Genomic DNA, 24,639 nt, shown 5'->3' with positions numbered 1-24,639 from the left:
GACTCTTCCTACCAGTTTTAAAGGTATAGGAATATGGGACCATTGGATTGTGTGACAGTGGGGAAGACTGGTAATAACCTACAATGGCAGGGGGAGGGTAGGGTGTATTTTGACAATTTCTAGATTTAAAGAGGTGGTGAATGTGGGTTTAGCCTGTCCATATAAGGAGGTGTTGTCATTGTTTTCTTCCCTATTCCTCTATATTGATGATTTACCTGAGGAAGAAAGGAAGGGGATTTGACAGTCTCCTTTTAAAGGCTTCAGGGACGGAAGTTGGAAACGGAGGATACCATGTCTCACCTAAGGGTATTCTCCTTCCATTCCCCAAATCCCCTCCACCCAGGTGATAGTCCCTCGCATATCCACCCCTGGGTCGGGATCCGCCTTTCCCTGGCCACCTGAGCAGAGGATATCTGGGAGGAGGCAGTGAGGATGCCCTCAGGTTCCTCAAAGCAGGTACTTGCTTTGAAGTAATCAAAGGAAATTGTTTGTAATTCGTGTTCAGTGAAGAAAGGGAATAGAGTGTAGGTCAGCAAGTCAATTGTGGAGACCTTCAATCAACCAAAGAGGGAGACCTCCATGGTACGAGAGGGAGAACAATTTTAGATCAAGAACCCATGGAGCTGTTTGCTTTACCAACCTTTGTAGGCATTGCGGGGCGTCCTCGGGGTTGGGGCTGTAATATTTAAATGGGGTCCAGCTTCACAAGTCTTATTGTGCATACAAGCTGAAAATATTGAGGAATAATGCTGAAACTGAACCATTTCGATACTTATGCTATTTCATGATACGTGTGTGCGTGTATTTAATATAATTTTATACATGGAATAGATTGCTTACATTTTGGAACACAACAATATTATTGTTCGTACACTTGCACAAGGACTTTATTTTCAAATACCATTCCAAAAGTGTACAATTATACTTTTGCACAAGAAAAGCTACTTTTAGTATAATTTCACGTGTGCATGCTTCATGTTTTGCAACAGTAGGTTTTATTTTCTCCTGTGAATCCAGAAAGTTTGTTTTGTTCCAGATGGATTGGATACTCTCTCCTCACACCCAAATAATTTTACAAGCATGCACACTGCTTCCATGAGTATATTTTTCTGTAAGTGTACATTTTCTCTCCTTGGTTTTCCTCCTATAACCGGAGTCCCTCTGTCTCAAGCCCCATTTGGTTTCACAACCCATGTCCTTTCCTTATCTTTAATCAGGCAAACTTTTTTTTGTATCCATCAACATACACTTCTTTCCGATAGGGTTCCACAAGTATACATAGTCACTTAATGTACTCTTACTTTGAATACAAGTAGTAGTTATTGAACTGTCATTTTATTTTACAGGGGAATGGCGTCTAGTAATCGAGAACGAGAAGACAGCTGGTTGAAATCCCTCTTTGTTCGTAAAGTCGACCAAAGGAAAGATGCACACTCCAATCTCCTGGCCAAAAGAGAGACCAGTAGCCTTTACAAAATACAGTGTAAGCTATAATCCTAATTATTTTTGGAGTAATTGCTTTTCTTTTGTGCCAAGAGTAATTTATGAATATTGGTATTTCAGTTCATAACGTAAAGCCGGAATACTTGGACGCTTACAACAAGCTTTGGTAAGATTGTTTATACTTCTTTCTTTTGAACATTATTTATTTGAGCACTGAAATATTTTTAAAGTTGAAGACTTAAATATTTAAAAACATGTCAAATGTTTATTCCATAGGCAGTTTACCGAAAAATTGTTTCCATACATGGTAGGCGGCAGCAGTTACTATCGGAGAATTAGTCACATGGATAGTAGACCAAAATTGGTCCGTGATATAACCAGACACTTCTCTAACAAAATTATTATAGCTTTTTTTCATATTGAGGCAAGCGCTTCACAGCCTGTATGGACATGTCTCTCTGTTTCTATCTATTCAGTGCATAGTCTGCATGAACGTCTGTCTCGCGTAATACCGCGCCATGCTCCAGTATATTCGTGGACAGGTAATCTATTTAAGCGCCAATAAATAATAAATCTGCCTTATTTTATACTTGTCCATTTAACCAGGTAGGTCTGTGGTTCGTTAAGAAGAAATCCCTGCTTTGTGTAAACTATATACCTTTGTTTTGTGTTGAGTTGATCAATATTTTCTACTTTATCATAATAAATAGATTTAAGCTTTGCCTTGAATTGCTCTAACTCCCCATCCACAGGTAGTGCAGTGTTCAACATTTGAAGGTGGTGGAGAGGAGTAATACCTAATTCAGTATGTGCTAAGTTTCTCCTGGTTTCTCTCGCTCTATTAATTAGCCCATTTAGTGTGATTTACCAGGGTATTTTTCAGCGTAAGGCCCTCTTCCAATTTATATACTGAGGTGGTATACAGTTCTATATTATCAGGGAAGTTTAACCTAATTCAAGGTGCAAAGCCTCCACAGGAATTGCCTGTGGGACTCCCAATATTGATCTTAAAGGTTTTCCCTCCAGTTGGTCCATCCAATGTATATGCTGTGCAGGGACGGTCTCTAAAGCATACATTATTGCTGGTATAAATCTTTTCAGAAATGTGTGTGTATGTGTATAATATATAAAAAAAAAAAAAAATTTCCTGAGGCTTGTGGAATCTGCTTAGATCATATGCTGTGCATAGGCCGATATCTAGTGGAAGCTGTGGAGTATACCAGTTTGTTTTTCGAAACTCAAAGGGGCGTCGAACTAGAGCGTGCCAGTAATACTATCCCTAGTGTGACGTCCAATGTACCCATGATCCCTCACGCGTGTAGGACCCTCAGATTGTTTTTTTCTGCCATACTTGTCGGAAGCATAGTTGCAGAGTTCCTTGGCTTTTAGCCATTTATCTTAACATCAAAAATTCCCCGTTCTCAAACCCCACGTCGAAGTTCGACAAAGACCGACGCTGGTACCTGAGAACAAGGACGAACAACCGTCGAGACTACACGACGGACTTTGGGCCTTGGAAGGCCTCTGGCCTCGGCCCCTGCAAGTAGGGAGAGTGTGCGGTGGACATACTCACACATTCGTTTTCCTACTTATACCCGCCTGCTGCCAGGTTTTAACATCTGGAGAATACTCCATTTAAATTCTGCCCCAACTGCAACCGTAAGTTCCCCTGGGTAGATAAACCTAACACCTGTAACCTGTGTCTTCCAAGGGACCACCCAGAGGCGAATTGTCGAGCTTGTAAGCTCTTCAAAGCCAAGACACTAAAGGACTGCTCGACCAAACTTTGGGTCCACTACGCCAGGCAACTCGAGGCCATGGACACAGTGGGTTCCTTCAGTGATGGCAACAACGCCGCCTTATCGTGTCGTTAGGCACCCAAGCGGGAGCCCCTGACCTCAGAGGACTGGCCGGCGGGTCAGTTATGGGGACAACACCCAGCGGCAAGAGCGCTACCCACACATCTTCATCTAAGCACACAAACCCCACCTGAGATTCGACACACGTGTCGAGTGATCAGCAGAAGAAGGCACTAAGGAAGCGGTCCGCAGAATCGATGTCCTCTGGGCATTCCAGGTCACTGTCGCCTCATGACACATGGCAACCGACTACGATTGCTAAGAGTGCAACAATACTTAGTCACAGAGGTAGGGTCGTCAGATGATGAATCAGACCTCTACCCTCAGGCAGCATGTTCGAAGGCTCTTTGTGCAACGTGTGTGTCCAAGATTCCACGTCCCTCTTCTAAAACCTCCGAATCTCGTGATCCTTCCTCCGATTCTCGACGCCAGGTGTCGAAAGATTCTGAAAAGTCCAAGGGGTCAGGTAAACACTCCTCTACACAGGGAGAAACAGAAAAGAGCCTCTGAACACCAGGTTGAGAAGGAGAAACACCCAGAAAAGTCCAAGGCCCCTGACCCTGTCACTAGGCCAAAGATTGTCCCTCCCACTCCCAGGATATGGGATTAGAGGAGGGATTAGAGGAGGAACCACCGCAGCTAAGAGTTATTCCCAGTTCCAAGGAATGGAAATCTGAGGGCATTGACAGAGTAATGAGGAGGATGTCTTTTCTGGCAGATTTCTATGAGAAAGACCCAAACTACTTCCTTAGCTATACTCCTACACCCTCTACCCCTTCGGGATCCAAAGACCCTCCACCTCCTGCTAAGAGACTCCTCTCTGAGACTCCATTTCAGACCCTCTCTATTTTCAACCTTACCAGCAGTATGGTGAGGATCCAGTAGTACAGATACTGGACGACCAGATTATTATGGAGAAGATGAGGATCAGGAAGAGGAGGAAGATGATGAGGCGGAGGCATATAGTATTGACTCCCCTATTCCCAAGGACCCCCCCGATGAATGACTCACCTGTTGACAACCAGCCCTTGCTCAACAAAGTTTTGGCCAAGGCTGCAGCCCATTTCCAGATCGACACTCGGGGGAGGGGTGGGGGCACAAGAAGACAGGGATTTTGCAGAACAAATTCTAGGGCATAAAAGGTCCATTGCCCAAGCCGTCCCGATTCTCAAGTCTGTTCAACGCAGAATCGATCCTTCTTTGCTCACCCCTAATCTTACCCGGGATGTTAACCCTCGAATAGAAATTGTTCAGGGCCGCTCCATCCAGCCCACTTTACATAGGGGGTCAGCTCAAACCCGACTCGTTAGTGGTTTGAGCCACCAGGAAAAGGACGTTAACACCACTAGCATCTTCAGAAGCTCCCCCGTACAAAGAGCAAGGGAATTTATGGCCTGGGAAGGAAGGTGGCTTCCACTTCAGCATACCAAGCACGCATTGCTAACTTCACCACTCTGCTGGCAAGCTACAACTGCTACCAACGGGAACAGGTAGCTGGCCTCATATCCTCTGCACCAGAACCTCTAAAGAGCCAGTTGGCACAGATTGCGTCGGAAGGGAGATCAGTATCCGGATGCATTCTCAAGGCTACCTTTGATGCAGCGGACAATGCAGGGAGACTGAGTTGAGCCACTCAGGGTTCAAACCCGAGACCCAGGCCACCCTCATTGACATGCCAGTGGAACCCAACCTCCTGTTTGGAAAAGCAGTGGAGGAAGCACTAAAAACGGCCAAGGACGAATATGACACCTTAAAGTCCCTTGGCCAGCTAACTAATAAGGCCACAAACCAGCGGGGAAATAACAATTTTCGTTGCTTACGCGGTCAAAACTCCCAAAGAGGATCTAATAACTACCAGAACCAAGGAACCTCGTGGGGCGGCAAACGACAAGCTTCACAAGGTTTTGCCAGAGGTCAAAAGAGGGGCCGTGGTAGAGGGAGAGGCAGCCCAGGCAGAGGAGCTACACCTCCCAATAAACAGCAGTGACGTTCCGCTCGGGTCCCTTCCCATGCATCCCCAGTAGGGGGGTGCATTTCCACCTTCACCCACGCATGGGAGGGGATCACTTCAGACAAATGGGTGCTGTCTACACAGTGTCCGCGGGATACTGTATAGAACTACTGCAACGCCCCCGCAACCACCCTCCAAGACAGAAGATACACTCCTTGGAACACCAAAGAATCCTCCTCGAGGAAATCGCTGTTCTTCTTGCAAAGGACGCAATAGAACTCGTCCCGGGCAACCAGGCAAACAAGGGTATATATTCAACTTACTTCCTTGTGCCAAAAAAAGATCTAACAATGCGCCCAGTATTAGACGTACGCCCTGCAAACAAGTATGTCAAGCCCCAAAAATGTTGCATGACTACACTTCAGGAAGTAATCCTCCTACTAAAAAAGGGAGATTACATGGCAACATTGCACATGAAAGATGCCTATTTTCATATTTCCATGTTCCCAGCACACAGAAGATTCTTGCGTTTCAAGGTGGACAGTCAGCCCTACCAGTTCAAGGTGCTGCCCTTCGGTATAGCCTTCGGCTTCAAGGGTATTCACCAAGGTACTAGCGGTGGTGGCGGGGCACCTACGCAGGGAGGCAATCCCAGTGTACCCTTACCTGGATGACTGGCTCATCACAGGGGAAACCACCGTAATTTGCAGATCCAACATTCAAAGAACGATTGACTTCTTCCAATTGGGATTCTCAATAAACGAGAAAAAATCAAGCCTGGTGTCAAGCACCTCCAAACAGTTCCTAGGAGCTGTCCTAGACGCCAAAGAGGGGTTGGCCTTTCCATCAGAGGAAAGAATTTGGAATCTGTTACTGCAAATTCCTCCTAAACAGTCCGGTCGCCAGATAAGGGTTGGCAAAGCGATGTTTGCTAGGCATGATGGTGTCATGCATTTACCTGGTTCACCACGCGCGCCTGCAAATGCGACCCATGCAGGAATGGTTGGCGAAACAGTGGTCTCGGGCAAATGGTCAGTCGGACGATCTAGTGGTCGTTTAGCCAACACTAGTACAGAGTCTTCGCTGGTGGACAAGAGAGAATCCTTCAAAGGGGAAACCCCTTTACGATCCAGAAATACAGGCCATAGTCACTACAGACGCGTCCCTGTCAGGGTGTGGAGGACCCCTCCATCATACAGCTCAGGGCCTCTGGTCTCACACAGTGGCCCAGAATCACATCAACTTGCTAGAGCTTCTGGCAGTCTTCAGAGTGTTCGAACCCCACCTATCGAACCTGTCAGTGTAGATCCTAACAGACAGCACGACGGCAATGTTTTACATAAACAAACAGGGGGGTACTCGTTCACCAAATCTGTCCAAGCTTGCCCAGAAAATTTGGATATGGGCACTCAGACGGAACCTTTACCTGTCGTCCGAACATGTTCCAGGGTATCACAATTCACTAGCGGACGCTCTGAGCAGAGATCCCCTTCCAGAAGAACATGAATGGCGTCTACACGAAGAAGTCGTAAAAGATCTCTTCTCTCAGTGGGGTTTCCCCACTATAGACCTATTCGCCACAAGCAAACAGACAATGCCCAGTATTCACATCCAGGTCCCCCCAGCCAGGCTCCAAGGGGAACGCTCTATGGATGAACTGGTCAGGGATGTTTGCCTACGCTTTTCCACCAACCCCTCTGATGAGGAAGGTGGTCAACAAGATACGCAGGGAATCAATGACGCTCATCCTAGTTGCTCCTATGTGGGCGAGACAACCGTGATTCCCACACCTGGGAAGACTGGCAGTATGCGACCCCATCCAACTCCTGTGCTGGTACAACCTACTCTCCCAGCACGAAGGACAAACAGTGCATCCTCAGCCCAACTTGATGAACTTGCCAGCATGGCTCCTGAGGTCATAGTTTAGCCATCTCAATTTACCACAGAGATGTATGGCCATCTTGAAAGAATCTAGAAAGCCTAACACAAGGCACTGTTATTTTGATAAATGGAAAAGATTAATTTGGTGCCAGAACAAACCAATCAACCCGATTGATTGCACTCCTTCGAATATTGTCACCTACATGCTCCACCTGCTGGACGCAGGGTTGGTATTTAATTCACTCAAGGTACACCTGGCGGCGTTGTCAGCCTACGCCACCTCCCATAACAAGGTGTTGTGGTGGAAAGTGCCAGTTGTTAAAGCCTTTATGGAAGGGGTGGAGAGACTCCACCCTCCAAATTCTAACCCACCACCAGGATGGGACCTTAATGTGGTGCTTGCTAAACTCATGGGACCCCCCCTTTGAACCCATGCAGAAAGCTAATCTCAAACACCTGACTTATAAGACTGCCTTCTTAGTAGCCGTACATCAATAAGAAGGGTCAGTGAAATTCAGGCTCCGTCAGTGCAGGATCCTTTCTTTACTGTTCATAAGGATAAACTGGTTCAACAAACTCGCCCAAGGTTCTCGCCTAAATTCATTTCTAAATTCCATGTTAACCAGTCCATTGAGCTACCGGCATTCTTCCAAGAACCCAAGAGCTCTGCTGAGGTGAAACTACACACACTAGATGTGTGAAGAGCAGTCCTCTACTACGTAGACAAGACCAGACCGCTAAGGAAGACAGATCAACTGTTTGTCTCCGTAGCTACAGGCAGAGAGGGAGATCGTGTCTCTAAAGGTGCCATCTCTAAATGGATAGTCAAATGTATCCAGTTGTGTTACTCCCTTTCAGATAAAGCACTGCCTTTTACGCCAAGGGCCCACTCTACAAGAAGCACAGGGGCCACTCTGGCTTTCATTGCAAATGTACCCCTTGACACAATTTGCAAAGCAGCTACATGGAGCTCTATTCACACTTTACTCAGCACTACTGCATTGACACTCATTCCAAGACAGATACTCGAGTGGGACAAGCGGTTCTAAGTCATTTGTTCGCTCACGACCCTTCTCACATCCCACCTCCTAACGCCGCTCGCTAATCTATGCACAGCATGTGATCTAAGCAGATTCCACAAGCCTCAGAAGGGATACATTACTCACCGAATTTGTATTTCTGATACTTGTATCTGCTTAGATTCACATGCCCCCGCCCTTCCTTGCCTCTGAGAGAAGGTGCCTGGATGCTTGTAGTCTTATCTATCTGCTTGGATACTCTGTACTCGCGCTACTCCTCATGCTACCTCATGTCAGAAAAAATACAATCTGAGGGTCCTACATGCGTGAGGGATCATGGGTACAGTGGACGTCACACTAGGGATGGTATTACTGGCACGCTCTAGTTCGCCCCTTTTTGAGTTTCGAAAAACAAACTGTAATACTCTGCAGCTTCCACTTGATGTCAGCCTATGCACAGCATTTGAATCTAAGCAGATAGAAGCATCAGGAATACGATTACGGTGAGTAATATAATCGAACTGGTTTTGTGATTTTTTTCCCTTCTAAGATCATAATTTTGGATTTTCTTTGATGTTTAGTTCTTTAGTTCATTGATGTGTGATTTTCCAAACAATTCAGCGACCTCTGTAGGCCTACTGGGGTCTGATCCATAAGAATTGTCATCTGCATAACACTGAAAAGGCCCAGGCGCTCCAGCTAGTTTTGGCGGGAAATTCACACATTCGTTTAACCATTCACACAGGTATCTCGCATACAGATAATACAAAGTTGGGGCAAGGATGCAGACTTGTTTTAGTCCCAAATTCGTTTCAATCCGTTAGTTCCCTCTTGAGATGTTCTCACCATCACCTTAGTACCCATATACAATTCTTTTATAAAATATAATGGGCACAGATCTATTCCCCCAGGCCTCTATTTTCACCCACAGTCTATCTCTGACACAATCAAAGGTGCAAGAGGAATCCACAAATGCCACATATGATTGGGCCCCAGGTGTTTTCTTAATCTATGCTAGTATCAATTTAACAGCCCATATACAATGCACTGTGCTTCCTCCACGGCGAAAACCTGTTTGACTCATGTTTAAGATAATATTCTTACTCCATTTATTGAGATCTCTTAACAATATTTTGGCAAAAATGTTGCTGCTGGCATCCAACATAGCCCGCAGCCTGCAGTTCCTTGGGTCATCTCTAGGTCCTTTCTTATGAACCGGTGTACGGATAGAGGATCTCAAACTCTCAGCTATTGTACCGCTCTTCACAATAGTTTTAAAAGCGCTACAAAAAATCGGGCTCACAACATAGGCCCCTTTTTTAATTACGATGTTAGGTAAACTATCAGGGCCGGGAGCTCTCGAAGTCTTGGACCTTGTTATTATCTGATGAATGCCATCTACATCAAAGTCCAAGCACCCCAATCTGCTTCCTGCTTGGGTTAGCTAGTTCGCTCTACATTATCCAGTTCTATACAATAATTTTCTTTTTATATCGGTCCCAGGATGCTTCAGTAATATTTGCCAACTCGCGAGGTTTTTCTGCTATGTGAGTGCGGTATAACTGCCAGAAACATTTGGCGTCCTTTGCCCTCATTAGTCTATATATCATTTTCCTGATATTTTTATTATGCTTGTTTTGCTTTATCCGTGCTTTACATTTCATTCTCAGCTTTTTCATGCTTTACATTTCGTTCTCAGCTTTTTCAGAGCCAGGGTTTTCTCCTCCTACGATATCCCTCTACGGATCAGTCTAGAGCCTCTCCGAAAATTGTTTTTTTTAAATTTTGTGTACTGTTACATCATAAGCACTACCCTTGGACTCTGCAATATGTGTTCTTGTATCCATCTTGACTACATCAATAATATTTTGCACCAAACTAGGTAAAGCTTGCACATAGTCTGTAGTTTGAGACAGCCCCCTCTTGGCTGCTACAAGCAAGATTTTATTTGCCATAGCAGTGCTTGTAGCTGACATTGCAATCTATTCCTCTGTGAATTAACCGTGGCTAAAGCCGTTAAGGGATTGCTTTGATCGCTACCCTCTGATTTTTCTATCCTAACTGACAGGGCTGCATGATCACTTAGGTTATTGAACCCAATCTTGTAACTAGATCTCCTTACACCTAGGTTAGTGGTCACGAAGATCGCATCCAAGCAAGAGGATTGTCCTCTAGCTCTCCATTTAATGCACCTCCAAAGTATCACTTATCTATAGGTTCCAATTAATGCATGCCAAAATCACTCAGAGCGACCACCCATTTTTTCACCTTCTGTATGAGGAGAGCATGTCTTGCTGACGTATTTATTTCCATAAATGCTTTACCGTCTCCTCCAAAGCCAAGCTCCAGTACTTCCAATGATGGACAGTGGGCATTAACATCTCCTGCTACTATAGCAGCCCTCTCTCCCACCTTTCCCTTCGTTAACCAAGATGTCGGTATGAAAACTACTTTCTCTAGCAAGTCAGAGGTGATGTTACTCCCCATAGGGTCATATAATGCAAGTATCAGTGTATTGATTCTTTGCTGTAGGAACGCTGCTAATCACTGCCGACATCAGATACTCGGTGGATACCACTCATATAGGAGGCAATCTCAAACCGAACTTTATGCACAAACCGCCAGAACGGGCGACCTTCTCTTTTTTTTTTTTTTTCGGTTGAGTTAGCTCTTTCCATGGCCAAGTCTCCTGCAAGACCAATATCGGCACAACAGATTTTGACCCTCCAGGTTCACCATGAGAGTGTAAGCCCCTAGTGTTGCAAGATGGAAATTTCGAACCATAAGTTTTAATTATGTTCGGTCAATTGTATATATTCTGCGCTTGCCTCCCTTGGTAGCTATATGCATTCTCTGTCCTGCCTCCTTGCATTTGGATATTGCCGATTCTGGAATGCCCCAAATAGGGACTGGTCATGCACATTTGTGTTAGCCTGCATTTTAAACCCCACCTGTGCAAAACATTCAGAATAAGCAGTCCTGATCTGCACAGTGATGGGTGAAACAAAGGTTACAATCACCCAATCGGAACCACTTCCCATCTTTGGCAATTCCACTTTTTTTGATATCAGTAGACACTATTATTCTCAAATCAGGAATCCAATGTATAATCTGTAACAGATTTGAGCGGCATAAAAAACGGGCTGCTATTAGATGTCACTACTTCTGTAAGAAGCGCAGCCTCTGGCAGAAGCCAAGCATTTTGTGGAAATTATGGGATCCTTTCCTCAGCAGATCTTGCTGCCTTTCTACCCCAGTCTACACCATTTATCTAAAGTTTGTTTGGTTTTCATTTTGCTTGATGTGAGTTTTTCCACTTTCCTCTTATGTGCTTGTGTTAATATATAAAAGCCCTCTTCCTTAACACACAGTAGTTCTTTATTTTTAAAGGTGGCCAAAACCTGGCTGTTGGATTTTGCTTTTATTTTCTTTGTCCCTTGTCTCCTCCCCCTATATCGGATGTTTTTCAGTGCTTCCTTCTGTGAGCACCTTTTGCTAAACCTATCCGGAGGGGTTTTGTCCACTTCCATGTTTACTTCCATATGTGTGTTAGAGCTTTCATGTCAGGAACTAGGTAAAAGAGATGGTGGAGTACCGCAATCGGAGAATATAGATGCGTCACACCTCTGTTCGTCACTGCTTTGCTTAGGCAAATCCACCTCCTGACTATTTGCAAGGATAACGTCCACCACTCAGGCCAGAATAATCTTCGTCACTTTGCTCTTGCAGGAGCAGGTTGCATGTGGAAAGGAAAACCTGGCATCTATGGTTGCTATCGATGCCGACCATTTGGAGGTACTCAAAGGAAAGCCTGTCTGTATTAGCCAGGCCATTGCCACTAGTAGGGTTCGAGAAGTCACTAGTAAATCCATCTTCAGATGAGGAAGAGCCTAATCCTTCCAAGACTGGGGTTGATGAGATTCAGTCCCGCCTTGTGTAAGCTCCTTGCGATTAGACCTCTCTGGAGTCCTTGATTTTAAATTCATGCATAGTTTTAACGTGTTATCTATGCTTGTGGAAGGAGTAGGTGAAATAGTGGCTTCAGGTATCGCCATACTTGTACATCGACTCGTCGTAGGCTTGCTGCTTATTGGATGAAAGAAGCCTGTAATTTTAACTTTGCGTGTAATATCTACGCTAGTGTTGTCATCTTTATTCACAATATTGACCACCATAAAGCCTTGGCTCGCACAACGCTGTTCGTCCATGTGGGTCTAGATGTTTGCACCGTAGTAGCCCTGCGAGAATTTTGATTTCTGCAGCGGCTTCCCCTGTGGTCACTGGGCCGATCTTGCCAAGGTTTTCCCCGAATGGAGTGTCGTCACAGTGCCCCTCCTGCAGCCACTGCCCCTAATGCCTTCTCAAATTATAATGTGGCGGAGGAGGTGCCCGGACAGAGTAACCAACAGTGTCGCAATCACGCTACATGCTTATCGATAGCCTGCAGTCCGTGAAGCAGTTACTTCTCCGATGGGCTGCTCTTCCGGCACGTCCCGCCTGGACTGGCTAGACTTCCACTCAGTTCTACTCTGCTTCGCGGGGACACAGGATTCTTGAATAAGAAGCTCCTCCTCCAACAATATAATGGAAAGAAAGATCACAATTTCCAAAGAGTTGCTGCCCAGACTGCCACGCAGTTCCACACCGCTCCCCGGGGGACACCGACTTCTTGAATAAACTGCTCCTCCTCCAACAATAGAATGGAAAGAGACCAGTTTCCACTCAGTTCCACTCCGCTTTACTTCTGTGTGAAGTAGCATGTTTTCACTTTCTACAGGCACAATGTGGGAATGATGAAACGGAAATAAAGCAAGTGGCTGAACAGTGATGGCCTAGTGGTTTTTGAGTCCTGGTTTATAGCTTTCCCATCTGAGAGTTACTGTAGCAAGGCCGAGCAATGATCCATGTGACACTATACAAATGTGGTACAATTCAAGGACTTATCAATTATTTGTTCAGGGGTGCGGTTGGACAAAATGGCTATACGATTCATGGATATGTGAACAACCCATGATGTTTCTAAAGTGAACAGTTTCAGGGATGGATCATGGGAAGGGTCCATCTTAAAAAACAAGTGTCCAAATCCTAAAGTTCTTAATCTATTCTTAAAAGTCGTTGGCCCTCCCAAGGATACCTTTTACCACAAAATGTCAAAAGGATGTGGGCAACAAAACGTTGTAAAACCTCATTTTAACAGTTTTTATCATCCTGCCCTCTGTAAATTTACAGCACAAGTGTTTCAAGGTACAGCCAACAATAGTTCACAAGTTCCGATCTCAAATGTACGATCCTAAGCTAACAAAACAGATGTTTTCATGGGAAGGCTCTGTCACAGTTTTCTCAGTCTTGCGCACTCTTTGTGCTTTCACCGTTTCTTTGAAGACGACCTAGGTCTCGGGATCTTCCTTTTTGTCTCTGGATCCTTCATTCAGGCTTTTTTTCAGCCTTTGCTGCCTTCAATGTGTCCTTATTTTCCCCCAACCCTCCTTACGGAATGTAGGTATCTCCCAGAGCTTGGGTTCCTCTGCATTCACGTTGATGGGAGAGACTTATGTATGCAGGACAAAAAATACCAAAGACTTTAGGTTTGACAGTATTCGCAGGAGGTCGCTCTCACTTTCTTCAGCCTTCAAAATGTATTTCAACCGTTTCCTCCGCACCCTGCATCCCCCGCGGCCCCCTCCAAACTCTGGCTCCTTTTCAGGCAGACGATATTGTGTCTCCCTGATTAATTCAGGACAATTCATTGGGTCCGCCTCACCCAGCAGACTGCCCTCCTGCAGCCTAGGGGCTCTGTTAACCCACTCCAGAGAAACTGCTGTAGGCTGGGCAAGGCATGCAATACCTCCTTTCTAGGTAGCAAGTTCCTCATGTATCCAGCTTCGGCAGCACGTCACCCTGGTCTACTTTCACTCCCAAAGAAGGAACAGACAGTTCCTGCTGTGTTCAGAGCTGAGGAAAGGAGTTGTCTGCAGGAGAGCAAGGGAGCCCTTTGAACCCTGAAGAGGGGTTTTCTGCAGTTGTTGGGGGTGGAGTTTGGGGGGGGGCGAAGAGCCCCTTGGCCCCTGGAAGAGGGTTACTCCTGTGAGTAGAAGGCGATGCCTTGGGCCCCAAGAAGAGGGATGTGGCCAGTGAAAAACCACTTACCCAAGAAAAGTAAGGGGTGAGAAGTAGTGACTTTGGCCACTGAAGATGGAATGTGTAACAGGAGTGGTGTCCCTGGAATCCAGAATCGGTCTGTGCTACAGTAAAGAGACAGAGATCAAGCAGGGCACTATGTCCCTCCCTGGGAGACCTGAGCAGGGCACCATATACTTGGGTGTGCGACCAGGGCCTCATAAACCCAGCGTAAAAACAGAGGGGAGAGAGCTCCTTGTCCCTGGTAGAGGTAAGTAACAGAAAAAAGTTGAGCAGCAGTGATGGTTATGACTTTTGCGACACTTGGCAAAGGGTGAAAGCCCAAAATCCCAAGATGCAGAGAGGCCTTGTCCTTAATGTAATTGTCACTTGTATAATGGATATGCCTTTTTGTTTGCTGTCCTTAGTTTATAATCCCGAGGTCAAGTACTAAATCTCCCAAGAATAGTTAGTCTTATGTTTTACTTTAAAAATAAAAAATCTAAATCTTAAAACCTTTAAGCTTATTCTGTTGTCAGTAGTTGTGTGTTCCCTTGGCCATGTGCCATAACGCATATATACAGAAAGGTAATGGAGTTTCATACCGAAGTATAAAAATAGACTCTTTATTAGTCCCAAGCACACATGCAAGTTCAACTGAAGGATACTATATACCATAGCACACAACTTTGTACATATGTGTATGCACAGAGAGCTATATTTTTTGGGCAACCGTGGCTGGGACCATATGTTTCCCTGCGATGCTTTGTTCTATAAGCCATTTTTTTTTTGTGTGTGATTGTTCTTATCCATTCCAGATTAGCTAGTTGCGCCACCAGATGGTATTCCCGGATGTTGTCCAGTCATCCCACCTCCACCTCGCCCATGGTGTCAACAGTATCTTTTCGTGGAAGGTGATCGCTCTTCCACTCACATCCCATCCCGCCTCCCCCAACACATTTAATTGATAGTTCCTGCCAGTTTTTGTTCCTTTCCAGGGTTCTCTATTGGGACCGATTTGTAAAGATATAGCATCCATGGGAGAATATTCATTTTTGTAACTGATATTCTGCCTAACTAGGAGAAGCTCAAACCCTCCAGAACTTGCAAGGAACTGTTCGAGGGGGCAATATAGCTCCAGCTGGTTGGCATAGTAAAGAACAAAGCGCTTCAGAGTTATATTTATTCTTAGGTAGCTAAAGAGCGCTCAACCCATTAAACTTTTTTTTTCTTTCTTCTCTATCGTCTCCCCACCTATTCATGTTCAAATTTATAATTTCCCATTTTGTTTTATTTTTTTCCCCTTAAAACCAGACCTTGCCAAAATTCTCAGTTCCTCAAGCAGTATCGGCAGTAACTCTTTGGGATCTGAATATTACATTGTCTACAAATAACAAAACATCATGATGTGTTCTCTATTCTTTTTCTTTTGACAAATTACTCCTCGCCATTTCTTGTGCTCCATCTTTGGGGCGAAGAGCAAAGGGGCAGACGACAAACAGCTTGGTAATAGATGTTCCGGTCTCATTACACACACCATGATGAATGCCAGCTTTTCTGAGGCTCGGAGGCCATTGTGCAACATATTTGTATTTATTTTATTTGTATTGTGCACCTGGCCCAAAGGCACCTGGGCGCATTTCTTAGGGAAGGGTGATGGAGGAGTCACATAGTATGACAATAAATATACAGTAATGTCCAGATACAGCTGTGGAAAGTAAGTTTACAGATTTTTCAGCGAGGCAATCTATCTGAAATTGGAAGACATAATTTACAAGAAGGCATAGTTCGTACGGTGAGGTGGTGTATTAACATGCGGTAAAAAGAGGAGATAGTGAAGGTGCAGCAGATTACATAGTAGATGTACTGTGGTCCTGCTCGATGAGCCAGGATTTGACTGTTCATAAATGTCAGGTAAGATGGTTCGACTCTCAATGTAGCGGGTAATGTGTTCCAAAGTTTAGCAGCGAGGACTGGGAAACTAGATTTCCCCCCCCCCCCCTGATTTCTGGAGCTGAGTGTGGTCTTGTGCAGATCTTAAGGGTCTGTTAGGAATGTGGGCAGTGAAGCGGTTGACAAGAGAGGTGCCTGGTTAGTTTTGAATTTGTGAGTGAGTGCCAGAGTGATTTTCTAGAGACAATAGGGAGCCAGTGTAGACTGTGTCGCGTGTCGGAGATGTGTGATTTCCTAGGGATGTTAAGGGCCGCAATGTTCTGGGTGATTTGGAGCTTGTTGAGGTTTCTTTGGCTAGTACCTACATATAAGGCACTCCAGTAATCAATTTTTGCCATGACAAGGGTTCTGGCGAGGGTGATGCGGTTGGGGGCGGTTAAAACCGGTCTACATGCTGTTAGTTTACAAGTGTAGACTGGTGCAGATACAACAGCATTTGTTTGTCTTGTGAGTGACAGGGTGGAATCAAGGTAGATACCTAATGTTTTTGTGTCCTTGGAAGCAATAGTATTCCCGTCAATGATAAAGGATTTGAGTGTGAGGTCCAATTTGCTATGTCTCGTGTGAGGGGCTAGGATGAGTAGCTCGGTTTTCTCATTTAAACACAATCCATGATGTGCTATCCAGTCCTGAATGACCGAGTAAACATCATGAAGTACTTTGGAGTCAATTGCGTGGTTGCCCGTGATGGGGATGAGTATCTGGGTGTCATCTGCATAATTGGTATAGGTGACACCCAGATAGTCGAATATGAATATCAAAAAGGAGCTTCGTAAATGCATTGTAAAGTGTTGAGAGAGACACACAAACCTTGTTGGACTCCACATAAGACTGGGATGGTTCAGCAGAAGGAATTGGTGAAAAGACACGCATAGTTCTGTTTGCTAAGAATGAGCTGATCCAGGAAGTGGCTTTGTTTGACAAGTGGGCAGCAGTTTTGAGATGTTGGCACAGAATTTGGTGATTGACCAAATCAAAAGCTGCCGATAGGTCAAGTAGTAGAAGTAGGGCCAGTTTGCCTTTCTTTTAAATCCTCAATTTGTGTTTTTTAAATCAATAAGGGCAGTTTGTTACGTGCTTAGGACGGAAGCCCGATTGCCGGAGGCCAAGAAGTTTGTTCGATTTCAAGGTAAGCCTGAATTTGTAAATAGTCTGCCCTGTCCAGAATTTTTAGGAGGAAGGGTACCTTGGTAATAGGTCTACAATTGCCCTGGTTACTGGGATCGAGGGTGGGTTTTTTAAATTAAGGGGACAACCCATGCATCCTTGAGGTTGTCTGGTACAATCCCAGATTTAAAGGAGGCATTTGATAGTAGTGATAAATGGGGCAAGTACGTAGGGCGCACCTTTAATAATAGGTGCTGGGCAAGAGTCACCTTGACAATTGGTGGGTTTGAGCTTTTAATGATGATTTCATCTTCCCATGTGGAGAGTGGTGAGAAGCTGAATGGTTTGGCAGGATAAGTGGAGGTTGTGGTATTAAATGCCAAGTTGAATGCAGGATCTGGGTTGATATTGCATTTTTTAAAGTTGATTTTTGTTTGGAGAGATGTGACTTTATAAAGGAGAGCTTTCTGGAGGTTAGTGCACCAGGAGGAATCTGTGTTGCAGTGGTCTAATGGAGTTATGGGTGACTCGAGTTCTTTAAGAATCTTAAAGCGCTCTTTGGTATTAAATTGGGCCAACAAGATAGGATTGTTGCAGGCATCTTTTTTAGCGAGGAAGATAGCTTCTTTGTATGTTGATGAAGCAGTGATCAGGTAGCTTTGATTGACGTCAGATGGAGTACTTTTCCAATGCGCCGCTGCATTTCTTTTTGCTTTGCGGAGGTCTCTGAGCTGAGGCGTAAACCATGAGTTCAGATGAAGACGTGGTTTTGGATTGCGTAATTTTAGTGGTGCAATGGTGTTTAAGGCTTTTAAGATAGTAAGGTTATAAGTGTCGACAAGGACCGTAGGGTCAGAGTTGGATGATGACATTTTGTTGAGAAGGGGTGTGATTAAAGGGAGCAATTTCTACTTGGTTATGTCCTTCTTGTTGCAAGGGGGGGAGGGTGGCAGGTTCTATGTTTGTTTTGGTGATAGACGGAGAAGCTTTAATGGTGAAGATTATTTTGTGGTGATCCGAAGATAAACATGGTGGTGTTATGGATGATAGGTTAATTGTACAGTTAGTCTGTTAACCAAGTCTGTTAACCAGTCAAGGGTTCTACCCTTGATATGAGTAGGTTCCTGGATGTGATGGGTGAAGCCTCGATCAGTCAGAGAGTTGGCTAGGTTGAAGGTGGAGGTGTCATTTGGGCCTTGGAGGCCAAGGTTGAAATCACCAAGTAATCTAATTTGTAAGTTTGGCTTTGTGTTGGTAGCATGGATCGTAGATATGTCTTCTGCGAAGGAGGAGAGAGGTTCTGGAGGCCTATAAATGAGGTGCATGGTAGCTGTATGGTTAGGTGAGATAGCTAGTTTGACTGATAGCAGTTCGGCAGAGGGGATTTGTGTATAAGGAATGGGTCCAAGTCCAAGGGATTTTTTGAAAATTATGGCAATGCCGCCCCTTTTAGATTGATTGTGACTATATACACTGTCAAAGATGATTTAGGTTAGGTATCCCTTCAGGGGAAGCGATTAGGTCTGCTACATACACACTGACGGATCCAGGATAGCTCTCAGATCTATACCTTGTTTGAAGATGTTACTTTGGCATTGATCATGGTATGACACAATCTATCATTAGTTTAACATTAAGTAAAGATTTGGACCCAGGCTTGTCTGACTGATTTTGTCTCTATTTTGTATGTATTTTTTATTTGGTAACTTCGTCCCAATTACCACATTTTGTATGCCAATTTTGTCCCTCTGCTGAGAGTCTGGTTTCTAGCCTTGGATTAAAAGCAATTGTCTTGTGTGTGTGGGTTGCTTTCCATCTTTTTATTGAAGATTGACATTTTATTGAATTTTAATCGTGGGGAAAAGAATTGACATTGCATTCTCGTTATTTATAGTAAAAAATGGATCTATTTGATAAAATACACAGTACATTAGATAATTGTATAAGACTCTGCCTGTATAGTGGATAACCTAACCTCTAGTAAGCATTGGTAAGAGAAGCCAAATAGCTTGTGAAAACAAAAATCTTTAGAATGGCACCTCTTAGGTCGAGGTGCATGGTGATGTTTCTTCATGCCCGTTTACCCATGTCCTTTCCATAAGCTAGGCATTTAATGTTGGAATGGTGAGATGTATCCAATGCAGGGCGATGAGTGTGCATGGCTTCTGGAGCTAAAGCTACACAGCTGTATTTGGTGGAGCATGTATGGAGCCCAATAAGCATACTAAAATGATTGAGGGTAATGATTTGTTCAGTGTTTTGGTCCTTTTCTGGGTCACTCGAAGTCAGTAGTTTGTGCTGCCAAGTAATTCCAGATTACATCATACAATCCACCTCACCGTCTTAGCATTGAAGGCCATACGGTCAATCTGTTTATCATTTCTAATGTTTAGGGGCCTGTATATCTGGAGAAATGTAAAAGGCAGTGGTTGCTTATGAGCAAAATGCGCTTGGACTGACCACAGATTTCTGCCCACACATGGTTTTATTCTGCTCCAAGAGCCACCCCGCTTAAATGTTTTGATTGTTGGGGTTGGGTTAACTGCCTTTGCAGAACTATCCACTTGTATACGACTTGTTCGATTGACAATTGTCCGAATGTCAATTGACCTTCTGCACAATTGACCGAATTTAAACGTCAATTAGGATATATATGCGGGGGGAAACCCCCACCAAACCCAAACCCCTTACATTATTATTACCCCAACCATATATATGAACAATTTGGGTAATACCAACTATCCTATACATTGTGGAGAGAGACTTGCATGTTCTTGATGCCCAAGTGTGGTGTACTAAGTTATTTCCCAGAAATGTAGGAAATCTGTCCACCATCTCTCCCCTCAGTTGCAAATACAGCATTGTGTGATTATATGCCCTAATCCCGGTGCACAGATAAACATTTTAGTTTGCAAACCATAGTGCCACTCGCATTCTACACGTACACATAGCGCATAATTTTGTACTCGGCAAGAGTCCATTATCACTATTTGACAGCTAATGGCAAGTGCACATTTTTCTTAATTTTTGAAAGTGTTGGTGTGAAATTCTTAATTTTTACATATATTCTGAAGCATAGCCATAGGTTATTCAGGGTTGATCTTCCTGTGACAGTATTATGCCGTTAAACAGTCGCATTCAGAGTGTCAAAGGAGTTTTCCCCCATCCTCCAGACACTCTAGATTGTACCACGTGTTCATTTAATATTGTTAGTTACGCCTATTGGTTAACGGCCTTTGTCAAAACCGGACATGTGCTATCAAATCATAAACATTTTGCAACAACATAACCGGGGTTGGCATAGGGTAGGATCAAGCGTTAACGGAGAAAATAACTAAAAACATAAACACACAAAACGGAGAAAACCAGCATATTAGAAACCAGTCTTCTTTCTCATGCATCCAGAATAGATGGACAGAATCTGCATAAGTTGATGCATCACCTAAAGTCTGGTCATTAAAAACATGCTGCCAATTTATGCAAAACCTGCCTAACATCCTGCATAAAGCAACCTAAAACACACATCCTTAATCCTCCTCCTCCCTCCCCCCTCATCCCTCTTCGAACACTAGCTAAACCACAACGTCCAGTGAGTGGATCACAGCAACTCAAACCGCAATATGCAGTAACAAATTGAAAAGATTGCAATGGTTAATGTGAAACTAGTGGGAATTGAAGTACTGCCAAAGGTGTATTCAAGCCCAAATTTATAAATTGGCTTCAGTTTTACACATTAGGCACCCATTCTTAATCGTTGGGTAAGGAAGATAATCTTTTTGATGCAGTGCTCATATATCAGTGAGTGCTATAACCAGAGTGTGCTCAGAACAGAACGTTTGCTTAAAACCTGGGCCAATCTAGTTTTTACGCCATCACACAAGGTGTCAGTGTTTAGACTATTGTGCAGATGGAGAACTGAGTCGTACATTAAAAGACCCCCAAGACTCGGCAAATATTACAACTCACCAATAGCGGCAGCAAGTTATTAGCATACCGTGTTAACTTTTCTCAAATGCATGCTTACAAACGCGATTGGAAGTGAAGAAACTGGCTTTCCCATTACATAATTTCTACTTGGCTGAGAACATTCTGGCACCGACTCGCCCATTTTTTTTCTCCTTTTGTATCTTGCAGCTCACAAAAGCATAGCCTGATCCTAATAAATAAGACCATCAACTTGGTCTCTGCGTATGTGATCTTTTGATCTGAAAGGGTGTGTTTGCCCAATGACTTTGGAAGGGGTTTTTCCAAGCAAACTGTTGGCATGGATTCTGGCAGCTCTGGGATGCAAATATGGTTTCTCCTTGTACGAATTTCAAATCTGTTGCTTTTGGTCAACCAGTTTCCAGATCCTTGTGGCAAAATTTGGTGTTCTCTACTGCTTGCATGGCGTTCAGTCCTACTTGCTTTGTTCTGCTTCAATAATCTGACACCATTGCTTGTAGTGTGAGGGTTCACTTTTGAAGTGAGTGCACCCAACTTGTATTAAACATTTGCCACTGTTGGTTGTAATAGTAGCACTATAGGGAGAGTAGTCTGTGTTTCCCTCAATGTTGTCTCTTCCATTCGTTGGGTGCCGTCGTCCATTGCTGCACCTGGAGTTGATCCTTTTTAGGGAGATGTTCCACAACCCTTTAGTGAAAAACCACATCTCTAAAGGGTACACAGTGTCAGGATAGCCCAACTTTAGGGGTACCCCTCAATTATACTGGTATCCCAAATCACACTCCCACCAGAGTAAATGCACCCCTCTAGGGAAGTGAGTCTATCTTGCAAGGATAACACATTTAATCTTTACAGAAATGAGGATGGGGCAAAGAACTCTGCTCCCCTAACGGTCTCTTCTGTCCCTCAACCGTTCCTTTCTCCTGCAAACTGGTGCCAGGCAGGAGCTTTTATACTCATAACTTGCTGTAGTGGCATCTCTGGCTATGGGCATGGCTCCAGCCCACACCGTCCTGCTTCCATACAAGGGATGCTCCAGTCTTCCCTTCTCCATGGACGGCGATTTCTGTTTAGGACCTAGTACTTTACATATTGCTAGCCTATGAGAAAATACACTATACCTTCATTTTGCTATCTATGACTAATGTACAAAAACATTTTCCAGTCTTTCTCTCCATGCCTCATTCATTCTCCATGTTTTTTTCTGGTACAGTAATTCCCCTTAAAACCTTGTTTTCCATAATTCTGCATTGTGTGCCTTGACCATGTTAAAATCCCCAATTAGCATGCGTGGGCTATTGACATACAGCAGACAGCTGCTGAGTTAACTCCTGCTCTCTGCAAGCCTTAATGACGCAACACTGCATGAGCCCTGCAATCCATTTTTAGCACAGGCTGCATTCTTCACGGCAGAGAGCCTGCTTCGATTGTGTGCTTACAGATTGTACAACTAAATAGAATTTAACATTTACAGATGTATTCAGCTAATAATTATTTGCACCTTCTACTTAAATAACTGCCTTCTTTTAGTGTGTGTGTGTGTGTGTGTGTGTGTGTGTGTGTGATTATATTTGCATGAAAAAAGCTTTCTCAGTGCTCCTCCCACCTGGTTTCTTGTAGTGCCTCGAAACAGTCAAAAGAAGTCTTGCCTAATTCTAAAGTGCTTCAGAATGAAAGGAGGCACCAGCTCCTTCCCCACAGGGTTCTAACCAAAAGCTTGATGAGACTCTTAATTGGTAGCAGTGGCAGATTAGTCAGACTTCACTCAATGCTGGTAAGGCTGTTGTATAGGTAGTTATGTTCCCATTAGACAACCCAAGAGTACACTGATCAGATACTGAAACATATACACTCTCATAAAGGGGTTACTCTGAAAACGCAAATGGCTCCAATAGAGTTGTAATACAATAGAGCAGTGTGTGTGTGTGTCAGTAAAAGGAGGCTGAGACAGACCATTTCTTCTCTGAAGCTAAATGTATGACCTATACCTATGTGATAAAATCAGTCCATTGTGATTCTTGGTGAAAAGGATCCCTAGACCCAAACATCACACATTGAGTCCTAGTGAGGGCCCATAAAGTCGCAGTAATTTCCCCCAACCTCTAGTAGATGGTAAAAGCACTATTACACTTGCAAAACACATATTCAATATAAGGCCTAAAGGAAGAGAAGGGGGTGAACCATACACAAGGCCCAGAGGTCCACCCAAAGGTCAATATGTGCGTAGGTTTCTTGTATTAGACATGATGTTCTCATTGCACTCCTAGAAACATTTTGGATTCAAAGTAACCCCAGTTGTACATGGTATCCTTGTACATTTCAGAAGGCAGGAGTGTAATTCAGTGATTTAAGTCAGTATAAATCTGCATTGCCAGTTACAATTCTTGTTCTTGTAATAAACTCCAGTGACACCCAAAATAGGCCAAAGAGGCCACTTGTTAGGTGATTACCTTCAAGACACACACTTTTTTTAGGTCTTTAAAAGTTGAAGAAAAGTTAGGAAGTATCAAGACGCCTCAAATAGGCCGAACTGCAGTGATGGAATAAAGTCTTAAGTCTTCGTTCTATCCCAAAGGTGCAACAAACTCTAGAGGATTTAAGGAGACCTTCAAGAAGAGTTGATTAGTTCCAGGTTCAAGGCCCAGAAGACGAAGGAAGCAAGCAAAGCATTATTCAGACCAATGTTAATCAATGGCGAGACTCAGTTGAAGGCAACCTGCACAAACCTTCGACCACTGGGATTACAGAGGCTAAGATCACGAATAGCTCTGCAAGCCAGGGCACAGATGTTTAGTTCTCCTGGTCACAGTTCCCAAAAACACTACTCAGGAATGGCAAAAACACCCAGTGAGTAGAAAAGTTCTTAAGAACCCAATCACCTAGGGGCTTTATCTCCAGACAAGTGATGATGCAAAAGACCAATCTGCCTTTCTTGGAGTGGGACCTGCCAGCTAGGTGTAGGGGAGAAAAAGCGGCACGCTGGCTCCAGGAAAAGAGTGGAACCTAACTAATTGGATCCTGATGGCAAAGTTGGGCAGCCAATCATCAGAAAACAGTCCCAGCATGGAACAATGGTTGAGGCAACCTATGGCAGCTCAGGCGAACAGCAGAGGTTTGGTAGTAAGATCACAGCACCTTTCTGCGCTATTGCTGCTTCCTACTCTAAGAGCAAGACCTTAGGTGGTAATGCGGTGAAACTGCAGTGACGTTGCTCAGACAGTTACAGCATGGAGAGCCCAACCTATCCAATGTGGAGAAGCAGGGGGCAGGGGATGGGTGGGAACTACCCAGGAAGGTTGTCTGGCAGCCTAGAGGAGAATCTGAGCAAAGAGTTAGGATCCAGGACCCAGCCAGTATGGACAGA

General features: G+C 44.2%; 1 protein-coding gene across 1 annotated transcript in view; it reads left to right on the top strand.

Moving 5' to 3' along the window:
- The window catches only part of NIPSNAP2 (nipsnap homolog 2), a 572,224-nt gene that overhangs the window by 14,253 nt on the left and 533,332 nt on the right, over positions 1 to 24,639 (top strand). Inside the window, exons 2-3 of the mRNA XM_069614879.1 lie at positions 1,347 to 1,483; positions 1,564 to 1,609. Coding sequence (XP_069470980.1) covers positions 1,347 to 1,483; positions 1,564 to 1,609 — 183 coding nt within the window. The remainder of the gene's footprint in view (positions 1 to 1,346; positions 1,484 to 1,563; positions 1,610 to 24,639) is intronic.

Source organism: Ambystoma mexicanum, chromosome 9, assembly GCF_040938575.1.
Source record: "Ambystoma mexicanum isolate Mex_15411 chromosome 9, UKY_AmexF1_1, whole genome shotgun sequence".
Taxonomy (NCBI): domain Eukaryota; kingdom Metazoa; phylum Chordata; class Amphibia; order Caudata; family Ambystomatidae; genus Ambystoma; species Ambystoma mexicanum.
This window is presented reverse-complemented; position numbering and strand designations above follow the sequence as displayed.